This window comes from Sciurus vulgaris, assembly GCF_902686455.1.
Source record: "Sciurus vulgaris genome assembly, chromosome: 4".
Classification (NCBI taxonomy): Eukaryota; Metazoa; Chordata; class Mammalia; order Rodentia; family Sciuridae; genus Sciurus; species Sciurus vulgaris.
In genome coordinates, this window is record NC_136464.1 from 113,095,780 (window position 1) to 113,108,323 (window position 12,544).

At 31.3% G+C, this 12,544-nt stretch overlaps 1 protein-coding gene and 1 long non-coding RNA gene across 8 annotated transcripts in view; one reads left to right on the top strand and one right to left on the bottom strand.

Annotated features, from left to right (window-relative positions):
- Positions 1-12,544, top strand: part of RBM26 (RNA binding motif protein 26) — an 81,035-nt gene that overhangs the window by 42,388 nt on the left and 26,103 nt on the right. For all 7 annotated transcript variants that reach the window (XM_079138184.1, XM_079138180.1, XM_079138185.1 and 4 more), the window contains 4 exons: positions 8,466-8,591; positions 8,809-8,883; positions 10,303-10,470; positions 11,851-11,955. In XM_079138184.1, coding sequence (XP_078994310.1) covers positions 8,466-8,591; positions 8,809-8,883; positions 10,303-10,470; positions 11,851-11,955 — 474 coding nt within the window. The remainder of the gene's footprint in view (positions 1-8,465; positions 8,592-8,808; positions 8,884-10,302; positions 10,471-11,850; positions 11,956-12,544) is intronic.
- Positions 2,307-7,835, bottom strand: LOC306660092. The gene is made up of 2 exons (XR_013763537.1): positions 6,165-7,835; positions 2,307-5,432 (listed from the first exon to the last, which is right to left on the bottom strand). It is a non-coding gene; the product is annotated as an uncharacterized lncRNA (long non-coding RNA).

The following is a 12,544-nucleotide window of genomic DNA, read 5'->3' on the forward strand; positions in this document are numbered from 1 at the left end:
TTATTTCTTTTTTTGAATGAGGAGTTAATTGCAGATTGTGTTAAGACCATTTGTGGATCTGTCTGCTGTAGATATGTTATTTTTTTCTGTTTAGGTGTGAGTGAATGCCCTGATCTTTAGTTTTATTTGAGGTATGTAAAATCTCATAATATTAGAATTGAATAGTCCTAAGTCCCCAATAAGCCAAGGCACAAATAGTTGTATAGTTTGATCTACTTGCTGAGCCAGACTAGAACTTATGTCTCCTATTTCTAGTCCGTGGCTCTTTCTATTCCAATGAGCTAGCTGGCCTGCGGTCATCACTTGTTCTTAAGTATACTATTTCTCTTATTTACTTTGTTAAACTTGAATCTGAATATCATTCTGTACATCAGACCTTTCTCTTGGGCATCTCTGTTATTTTAGGTATAATGTGCCTAAAATGAGCTTTTTCCCATATAAATTAACTTTTCCTAGTCCCTATTTAGGTGATACTTTCATTTTCTAAGCTGTAAAATCTAAAATTCTCAAAACTCATGTAATTGCATTTATAGTCCATATCTTTTTTTCTCTACCACCTTCAGGTCCCTGGCCTCTGATTATAATATCTGAACTGGCATCTTGAAATTCCCCTTCTCTATTTACATGTATCACCATTATGTTGTCAGACTTACTGTTAATTCGTTATGAAAACTTTGAATTTCTTAGCAAAATTACTTTACCTGATTTACAGCTCATCCATATGTCAGTTATTGTAGTTCTGTTTTGCTGTAGGGTTTCCTTTCTACACTGGGGAATACTTTTCTACTTACTGTCCCTTGCCCTTTCCTGCCTCCCCAGCCTCTTTGTGTGTGTTTGTGTGTGGTAATTTTTCTGGATTGCATTTCCCACTTTCTAACTAAATTCTGTTCATTCTTTAGAGATTGAAAATCTCTTCTAACATTTTCCTTGAAACCACCACATTTTTTCATAAGGTTTATCTCCTTTCAGTTTTTGTGCAGTTTAGTCTGTGCTATTAATTTTAGCAATGTCAAATGTTTACTTTTATTAGATTTATCCTCCTTGATAATAAGTAATTTAGGAACTGAAAAGAACACACTGTAAGATTTGCTGTACTTGTTTATTGCTGAGCAATTCTGGAGATATCTAAATGCTCAATTGGGTTCAGGATCTATTTATATCAAGATTTAGACTCTGAAATTTGAAGTCTACTAAGTTTTTACAAAATTTTAGTAATGTGCTTTGATATGGGTTTCATTATTTTAGAGTCTTTCATTTAGCTATAGAATAAAATGGGTACCAATTTGGGCTTGAATAATATATGTTTATATATTATATTAATATAGTAACACCTAATTGAACTTGTAAAAAAATCACTAATAGTAGTAGGCTCTTTGTGGAAAAAAATTACTAATAACCAATTTTAGGGAAAACAATTACTGCTAAGAACGTAATATATAGTCAGCTTCAGTGAATTTATTTACAGAATAACATTTTATTTTTATATATTCTTGGTTCTCTTCTGCCCATTAGAGGGTTCTGGTTCAGAATCTTTAGAGGGCAAAGATCCAGAGAATTCTTAGGAAGATGAGAAGAATGTTCCCCATCATCAAATATTACTTAAAAGGTTTTAATTTCTTTTTCCTAAACTGAAGTCAGGAGAAGGCTCAAAGCTAGTATCTGTACAATATCCTCTGTCAATGTTAAAGTGAATAAATGAAACTTTTACAACCTTCCTATAAATGATACCCATTAATTCTTTAGTGATTATTACTTATTCTAAGATTACATTTTTGTGAGAAGTCTGGAAGAGAGGAAACTTAAAATCTAATTGATTGTAAAAGATATTGCAATTGCTATTAAATATTATTTGAGTAGATTTGATCATTGAAATGATGTTTGAGTGCTTCTGCTTAGTCTACAGAGACTTATGAAGAATAAAGGTTTGTGGGTATATAATACCATCCTGGTTAGTTTTTTAAAAAGACTTAGTACTCAAATTATGTTGCTAAATTCTAAGAAAATAAAGTAAAAATAAATTTAATATATAATGTTTTATCATTTAAGTTTTAGGTATTTATTATACAAAATGTTATGCTTTTTAGTAGGATATTTTTGCTGTCAAAAAACAAATCTTGGTCCCATTGTATTGTGATACATTGACATTAATATCATGAAACTTTTAAAAGGAAAATTGGTATAATTGAAAGAACATTTAATGTCATATAGGGACTTCAGCTATTGATTTAGTAACTGGCATTGTGTGTGATGCTGAACAAGTTTTATTCTCTATGCCTAACTATAAAATACAGTTGTTCTCAAGACCCTTTGATTTTTTTTTTTTTTGTTACCTGGGATTGAACCCAGGGTTGTTTAACCACTGAACCACACCCCCACCTCTTTTTTACTGACCGAGTTGCTAAGTGTTTTGCTAAGTTGCCGAGGCTGGCTTTGAACTTGTGATCCTCCTCCCGCAGCCTCCTGAGATGCTGGGATTACATGTGTGCACCACCTCACCCAGTGACCCTTTGATTTTTTTTTTTTTTTTTTGGGGGGGGGGGTAGTTTTGCTACTTTGAGTGTAAAGATCAGGGAAATTTGTGGGTTTTTTTTTTTTTTTTTTCCTTTCATAACTGTTACTAGGAGTTTTTAATTTTTATTTTTTAGCACATTGTCTTTTGTTAAGATTACTACCTAGGTTATTTTTCCTTATAGGAAAATATGCTTTATTTGAAAGTATTTGCTGAAATTTCTGGGAACTAAGCTACTGTAGTAGAAATTGACTATTGACTATATACAGTTTTTTCTTTGATATTTTTTAAAGTACTTCTTTGTAAAATTATTAAGCCTTTGCTTCCTTTAATCCTTTTTGATAAATGGGATGTAAAATAGTTGAACTCAGAAGCAGACTGGCAATATACCTTGGAGTTGGGGGAGTTGGGAAGACGTTGGTCAAAGGATATAATATTTCAGCTAACTAGGACAAATAAGTTCAAAAGATAAGTGCAACATAGTGACGATATTTAATAACTATTATATTCTTAAAAATTGCTGAGAAGTAGATTTTAAGTGTTCTGTTTGCAAAATATATAAGGCAATGCAGTTAGCTCAGTTGAGCCCTTCATGTGGTACATAGTTTTTAAAATATATACAATATATGTATTCAGTATTTGTCAGTTAAAAAATAACTTAAAAATTATTAAAGATACTTAATACAATGGATTTTTTAAAAAGTTCTTAAAATGAAATTATGACATTTGCTAGTAAATGGATGAAACTGGAGAATTATCATGCTAAGTGGAATAAGCCAATCCCCAAAAACCAAAGGCCAAGTGTTCTGATATGTGAATGCTAACTCACAAAAAGGGAGGATAGAGAGGGGCAGAATAGAAGTTCATTGGATTAGACAAAGGGGAATGAAGGGAAAGGAAAGGGTATGAAAATAGGAAAGACAGTGGAATGAATCAGACATAACTTTCCTATGCTCATATATGAATACACAACCCATAGAACTCCACATCATATACAACCACAAGAATGGGATCTTAATTAGTTTAAGTTATACATCATATATGTATTATATATAAGAGTATACTGTCATGTATGTCTAATATTAAGACATTTTTTAAAAGTCAAAAAAATAATTAAGAAAAAAACCAGACTGCCAATCTTAAAAATATTTTCTAAACTTAACTAAAATCCTTTTCTTCCTACTAGAATTCCCAATTAGGCAAGATAGGTATAAAATGGACATTTAAGTTCTGCTTTAAGAGAATGTCAAAAAGAAAATTTAGATTTTCTGAACAGATGCTTATATACTTAATGTAAAAATTGACCACTTAATAATTGTATTAATAAATTTCCTGCACTTAACTCCTCCAGTACTATCTTTTTGTTGTATTAAAATGAGATTTTTCTGCTTTAAAAATGTTACAGCTGCTTATAGTGACCATGGTTGTTAAGTATTTCATATCAGTTATTAAAAAAGTATTCTTGAATGATGACCTAATTTGTAGTAATCTTTTGTAGAACTTACAAAATACTCTGTCCTTCCATTTTCATCCATGAGAAAAAACTTTTTTTCTTTTATTACAGGTATTTATAATATTTATGACTGGTTATATTTTACACAGGGAAAAAAGGAATACATTTTAATGGATTATAAATTCTCTCATTAGGGAATTGACTTTTGTCTTGGAAAATAAGAGGTATTCCTTTTCAGAAGAGCACTTGGTGGTTTTCAACTCATCCTCTGAGTTTTGATATCAAAACTTGACAAGGATATTACAAGAAAGGCAAATGCAGACCAATATCTCTCATGAGCATGTGCATAAATACCCTAAATAAAATATTACCAAATGTCCATTGATAGAGAAAACACATCATACATCACGGCCAGTCAGGACTTTTTCTAGAAATTTAGGATTGTTTTAACACTAGAAAATCAGTTTAATTGACCACATTAACAGAATAAGGAAGGAAAAAGCAGTTGATAAAATTCATGTCTTAGTTACATTAAACACCCTTTAAGAATAGACAAAAGCTTCCTTGCTTTGATGAAAAATATCTACCAAAAAAGGGAGAACAATCCCTAGATTTTTAAAAATGTTTTACCATTTTTAATATTTCACCTTTGAATAACGTATTTTCTCCCCAAGATCAGAAGCAATGCAGAGAAGTCCACTCTTATAATTTTGTTTCAGCATTATACAGGAGGGTCTAACTATACACTAAATAAGAAAATGAAATAAATTGAAGATTAGGAAGAAGAAAATTCAACTGTTTACTCACAGAAAACATGATGGTGTTTGTAGAAAGTTCCAAAGAATTGCAAATAGTTGGTATTAATAGGTAAATATAGTAAGTTCAATATGTAAAAATTACAGCATATTCAGAAAATCCCATTTGTAAAACAGTGAAGTAGAGTATTTTAGCTTTTTCACTACTGCGACCAAAAAACCTGATGATTTTGGGGATCATGGTTTCAGGAGATCTCAGTCCTTAGATAGCCAGCTTCATTCCTGGGGACACGAAGTGAAGCAGAACATCTTGGCAGAAGAGTCTGAGGAAAGCATCTGGAAACATGAAACCCAGGAAGCAGAGAGAGCTCCACTCTCCAAGGACAAAATATATACACCAAAGGCACATCCCAGTGACCCAGCCTACTTGCTTGCAGTTACCACCCAGTTAATTAATATTGGGATTAACACACTGATTGACTTAAGGGTCTCATAACCCAATTTTCCCCCCTCTATATCTTCTGGCCTTGTCTCACACATGAGTTTTTTGGGCATACTTAATATTTAATTGGAAAGGCCACCGTTTATAATTTTATCTTTTGAAAATAAAGATAGAGTTATCTCTTACTATGTAAACTCTAGAATCAAATAGATTCAGACTGAACAATACAATCATAGTTCATTATTTCTAAGACATTTTTACATCTTAATACCGCTGATTTGGTGGTTATGGGTATGTTTTGAAAGTCCAGTAAGATATTGGAAATAGAGTAGCTAAACTAATACTCTTTCATTAATTTAACAAAATGGAGATTCACTGACTTAACCAGCATTCATTTAACATCTACTACATACAGTGATACAGAAGCAATACTAAGCAATTAGGACTCCTGAGGAGTTTATACATTAGCACTAGGTTGATCAAAATTACTTAATTTGATTTGAAACAAAAACACATTAGGATTCTCAGGTCCTAGTAACATTCTTCACACAAACTGGGTATGGAGAGCCAAAAGTGAACTCTGATGGCAATGACACACTCGGCTTGTATACACCCGGCCTCCTCATTCTCACTCTCCCCATCCCCCAGGATTTTTTTTTTCTAAATAGCAGGTACAGGTTGCTGAACATCTGATCTAGCAATAAGCCACAGATTAGAGACTAACAGTAGGTTTTAACATAAAGTTACTTCACAAGGTGATAAATATTTTAAATTCAGCTATAGAAAGTGATTGTATCTCTCAGATTGGGATTGTATCTCCAAGGATTAAAAGTGAGCAAAACGCTATGGAGAGTTCCTAAAACCACTCATCCTGTCTCTGAGGCCTGCCCACCTTAGCCCCCAAATCCACTGCTCTGAGAGGAAGTGAACCCACCCCACATTTTCTCCTATATTAAATGTAGTATTTTTAAAACCACCAGCCCCCCCCCCCAAAAAAAAAAATACCGCTGATATTGGGCTGTACTTTATGGTTGGTGTTTATGGCTATATTCAGCATTCTTTTATAGTAGGAGTATATAAAATGATAGTGTATCTTTGAGTCCTTGAGTCTTGTACTCAGTGAAATACATTTCCTATTTTTAGAGATGGAAGTTACTGGATGAAACAAAGGAATTAGGACTCCTAGGCAAATGAGAAGATTCCTTTATTAGCAGTCTTCTGCTTCTTGTCAGATACTTTTATTCACTTTGAAGCAACACTCTTTAGTCTGATACCAGATGTTAAGGACACTTTGAAAAGAAGTGTTTCTTGTTCACTGAAGTTAGAGAAATACCAGATAAAACTTATTATGTGGGTTTCCTTGCTTTGAGGTTTGTCAGTGGTTTTGGTAAGAGGTAAACATTTGATCCTGGAAAACAGGGCAATGTTTGCAACTTATGTTGAGTATAGAAATCTTAGGTCACAACTTTTTAATTTGTTATGAATTCTTCACAAAGAAAGAAAAATGTACTTGATTAGATTCTGTTTTCAGCATATTATCTTATGTTTCTTCCCTTATCAAGTTATTGTCTCTGTATAATCATGCAGTTTGGCATTTTGTGGTGTGGTAAGATAGCGTAGAAGAAATTTTTCTCCAAAGTTACAGAGAATGGTCATCAAAGTTAGACTACAAACTAAAAAGGTTAACTCTGTTTCATATTCTTTAGTAATATCTATTAGTTTTTATCATTGAAGAAAATTATCTGTCAGATTTTGGTATATATCAAGCATTAGGAACTTTAGTTGATAACATTTGTGCTGTACAGAGTTAGTATAATTACATTTCACTTTTATTTCATTTAGAGGCTTATGAGACATTCTTATATACTTAGAATAGTGGTAAGTTTCTAATCTTTATGATGTTTTCTAATTTTATGATAGAAGATTAGATTTCTGCTACTCCTGATATACCCAGATGTTAACATTTTAGGAGCTAAAAAGTAGGATGATTTTGCTCATAGTTACTCTTTCCTTTGAGTGTTTGGCTTAATCTTTTTTTAGGTTATGAATTCCTTTAAGACTTTAAAAGCAATATTTTTTTCCCTCTGGAAAATCAACCATGTTTACACACATGGTTTTATGTTTATTTTTTGTAGCAGTTGTAGATCTCCCTGAAGAGATCCCTAGGCTCTTTTCTCAGAACTACCCCATGAAACTTTTAACTGTTTTGCTTTTGAAAGAAAGAAAAAGCAGCCTATAAACACTCTTATTATTTTGAATTAACCCTTTTGTAGAAAGGGTTATGCTCTTTGACCTCTAATATTTTAGTTTAGTTGGGTGCAAAAATGTTTAAGTATTTACCACATCCCCTGACACTGTTCTAGTAATGTCTATATCTAGAAGATATAACAATGAACAAAGGAAAAAAAATTTCTCCTGAAGGAGAACATTTTGAGGTTTGTAAAGACTCTTGATACCAAATTGAACCTTTTCATTTTATAGATGAGTGCACTGAGACCCAAAAAGCTGTTTGATCTTAGCCGTGGTGTGCCTCACCATTCATGAGTTGATAAGTAAGACTTAGGTACTAGAGGGATGAAGAAGAGAAAGATGTGTTCTTTGTTTCAAGGCCCTTGCAGTGTGGACTGGGAGAAAGACGTATCAACATATCAAGTCATTTTTACTAAGTCTAATACTAGGTAAAAGTAACTTGTAGTATTTTTACCTGATAGTTGGAGGTATAAAATTTCATATGAAGACCTAGGTAGAAGAGGGGAATGATGAAGACTTTTTGAAAGTCTTGATTATGTTATGAACTGGGTTTAAAGAGAATAAGCTTAAGCAGAGAGAACACTGCTAGTCAAGAAATGAAGAACTAATGCATTTATTTCAGAACTGCAAATTACAAGTGATTATGTTAAATTGTTTGAAGAACAGCATCTAGTTTTCTCCTGTGCCATGCTTTTGTGTGTTGTTTTTGCTTTAGTCACTGTAGATAGTAGTTAATGTATTCTGCAGTTAGTATTTTCTGAGTAGTATGGTAATGGAAGTGTTTTTTCTTGATTTTATATTTTTGTATGTTTGTCTTTGCTCTCTCTCCCAAAGGTATTTGGTAATTTGAAATATTTTTCATTTAGGACTTATTCTTCATTCATACTCTTCCTTTCAGATCATCAAATGTGATTTAGTTATTATAAGTATATGATGTATCTAGTTCAATTTGCTATATTTTGTCAGAAATACTTTAAAGCTGAGTTTCATAGATAGGACCTAGGAAATTATTAAGGATTTATACTTTTTTTTAAGAAATTGAATTTGTGTTGGTAGGTATTGTCTACATCTACTGGCCTAACAAAAACGGTGTATAATCCAGCTGCTTTGAAGGCTGCACAAAAAGCCTTACTTGTTTCTACCCCTGCAGTTGATAATAATGAAGCACAGAAAAAAAAACAGGTAAGTACAGCTAGTATACTGAACAAAATTTGCATATAAGTTGTCACAAAATAATAATAAAAGATGTATGTTGGCTGTGGCTGAAATTTGCATATAGAAGTTTTATGTAGCCGAATTTTACATATAATTTTGTTGCCAATCTTCTACACTTTTCTTCTCTTGAATTATTTTATCACATTAGTAATATTCTAATGATATTTTTGATACCTGACTCCAGGAGGCACTGAAACTTCAGCAGGATGTAAGGAAAAGGAAACAAGAAATTTTAGAAAAGCACATTGAAACACAAAAGGTAAAATACTAAAGTTAGATTTGGCAAAATGTATTTACAAATGTTATAATTTTTTGTGAATTTAATTTTAATAGTATTTAGTTCTGAGAAACAGATTTATTAGAAATGTTAATGGTAAAAATGAAATCGTTATCATGATATTGTCTCATCTGTATTATGTATGTTGCTATTATCAATATTTTATGTTGATCAAGAATAAACATTAAAATATGGGTGTAGATTAAACAGAACTATGGTTATCAACATGAAATTAAAACAAGATAGTATTCATTGACCTATCAGTAGTTTGATTAAAAATTATTGAAATGGAAGCTTTATCTCAACGTTGCTTTGTACCTGTCTTTACTATCTTGGAATCCCCTAGTCCTGTGTTGTGCTGTGCCAATACCCACATCTAACAATTGAGTATGATCTAAGTGTAGAATACACACCAGATTTCAAAGATGTAGTGTGAAGAAAAAAATTGATGATGTCTCTAAATTTTTACTGAAATTTAACATTTTGAATATATTAGATTAAATGTTACTGAATTCAATTTACTTGTCTCTTTTTATATCTTTTTAATGTTACTGCTGGAGAAGTAAATATTAAGTGATTGACATTTGTTTTGGACAATTTTTCTCTAATTTATGATATTTAATTAATGTCAGTTCTTGATTATATCTAGTAAATGAAGGTTGGTATAGAACATTTGAAAATATAGAAACTGCATTTTAATTAGAAATGTATGTGTTTTCTAATTTAAATTTGGGTATACCTTATAAAGAGAAATCACAGGCCTTTTATATTGAAAACTAAAGCCATCTTAATTCGGAGAACATGCAATAATACTATGTGGTTTCTTCTACCCAATGTTACTTTGTTCATCTTCTTATTTCCTTTCCATGTTGAGGGTAACATTCTCAGGGTAACTGATTTTTGTTCCCTGTGACAAAGAAAAGTAATTGTACATTGTACCTAATTTCTCATTATGTTATACATTGTACCTAATTTCTCATTTTTTATATATATATATATATATATATATATTTATTTATTTCCTGGCTTGCAAGACTACATTTAGAGTGAGAAGCATAATAACAAATGAATGAGAAAATAAAATTGATACTATTTCAAATTGACAACTTTTCAGGTATTAAATTGAATTTCTTTTGGTTGTTGAATTTATGTTTTAAGAGAGCCAAACTGTAATAAATTTATTTATTTATTTATTTAAAAGTAAACCAGTAATAAGACTTGAATGGAGATATAGTTAGCATCACCAAATCTTCTTTCTTTCAATACTTAGTATTTATTAGCTTTGTCATGAATACTAAACTAAGAAATAGTAGTATTTATTTTTATATTTACTTTGCTATATTTGATTTATAATAGTAGGAGCAAGCATCCTAAGATTTTTCTCTTTTAAAAATTTGGCAGATGTTAATTTCAAAGCTAGAGAAAAATAAAGCAATGAAGTCTGAAGATAAAGCAGAAATAATGAAGACTTTAGAGGTTTTAACAAAAAATATTACCAAGTTGAAAGATGAGGTCAAAGCTACTTCTCCTGGACGCTGCCTTCCAAAAAGTATAAAAACAAAGACTCAGGTATTTAATTTCTATATACTGTTCATATTATTGTTTACTTAAAAAATATTGTATTTTTAAGATTCAGTTTTACTTTAAGGTACTATCCTTTTTTCTAAGTCTGATCATTATATGTAACATTCTCCCCCATCCCACCATTAATAAGTAAAAAAATACAAACAAATAAATTCTACTGATCTTTTGAACCCTTTGGCATTATAGTTAGAAAGTTAGTAATTAGGAAAATAATTATGAAATTGGTAGCTTGAGGACAAAATGATATGGTTGTTTGAGCTTTATATTATAAGTAGTTGGTGGTATAAAAGGTTGATGACAGAAGTAACATTCTAACAGTACTGTACAGAATGGATTGATCGAAAGGGGAAAATCCAGGTAGATGAATTTATTGGATGTAAACAAGTAAGCAGGATAATTTTATATAGTAATGTGATTAAATATAATACAGGGTTATACAGTGTTTATACTTGGTATGTGTGTAGTATATATGTGTCTACAATCATCATATCGATATTTCTAATCCAAAGCCACATGGTTCCTCTTTTTTATTTTCTTTATTTTATTTCCTATTTTCATAATGATGCTTTGATTTCATTATACCAATTTATTATTCATTGACATGAATCCATAATACATTCAAAACAATTCCAAAATTGTTACAATAATATTACTTCCAAAATTTCGAATATATTTGCTTTCTTTACAATATCTGTGTATTCTTCTCTGGGTAGCATCAGAAGTATGGTCTAGTTTATTTTCTTCCTTGGATATACTATGTTGTGGTTTTGACAGTTAGGTTTATTTGTGATTGTATGTAGTTTCGGATCCCCTCTCCCTAGCCCTATTCTTATTGATTTAGTTTTCTTTTTTTAAGAAGTAAACAAGTGACATGATTTAGAAGCCAAACTACATAGAAAAACTAAACATAGAAGACCCATTCCAATAGATATCATTCATTTCTGGTTTATTCTTTTAACACATAAATACACACACACCTACATATATGCCTTTGTATCTAAGACACAAACGTGTATGTGTGTGTATATTCTTACCTACATAAAAGCACATTGTTTGTTAGCATCTTGAAATTGTTTTCACAGTTACTTCCTGAAAATACTCCATATCAATATATAGAAATCTCACTCTGGCTGTTGTACAGAAAATTAATTATAGGGAAATCCATAGAATTAGCAACAAGTGAGGAAATCCTTGCAGTATTGTAAACCAAAGGTGGACCATAGCTTGAACTGGAGTATTAGTCATAGAGATAGGAAAGAAATGTATATATTAAATGGAAATATGTAGAAGTTCATTGTAAAACAAAAAAAAGTTTGCATACATGCAGGATATTAATTGTTAACTGAAATATTTCTATATTTTTAGATGCAGAAGGAATTACTGGACACAGAATTGGATTTATATAAGAAGATGCAGGCTGGAGAAGAAGTCACTGAACTTAGGAGAAAGTATACAGAATTACAGCTGGAAGTATGTTTTATCACAGCTACACAGTATACTTAAAAGAAGCAGATATAGTTGTAGTGGTTAACTTGAAAGTATATGTCCTTCCTTGTAGTCAACAATTGTTGACTGCCATATGTGTTGGGATGTTGAAGTAAAGAGGGAAGAGGAAACAGGTTTTTTCAGAACTACAGGAGAAAATGTTATTTAATGAGGTGAGGCAGTGGTTCTACCTATATGCTCAGATTCCTTAATTTCTTGTGAATTTTATTTTTTTCCTTTTATTTCTTTTTGATCTTTCTCCCAGAGACCAAAAACTGTTAAAGGCTTTCAGGCATTCTTGTGGAGTTATTCTTTGCATATAAAGACACATTAACTTGCTCTAAAGGTCAGACTTCTAGTGATAAAACTGTATTGGAAAACATGCTTGCTTATGTTTTGCCTATAGATGGTGCTGTGGATGTTTTAAAAGGGAAAAATAAATTATTTTCTTATGATAAAGTTACGTGATTTTTTTGGAGTGGAGGTTATTGGGGATTGAACCCAGGGCCCTGCACATGTATTCACCATTTGATAATTTAAATTTTTCCTGTAGATTATGCTGTTTTCAGTTTCT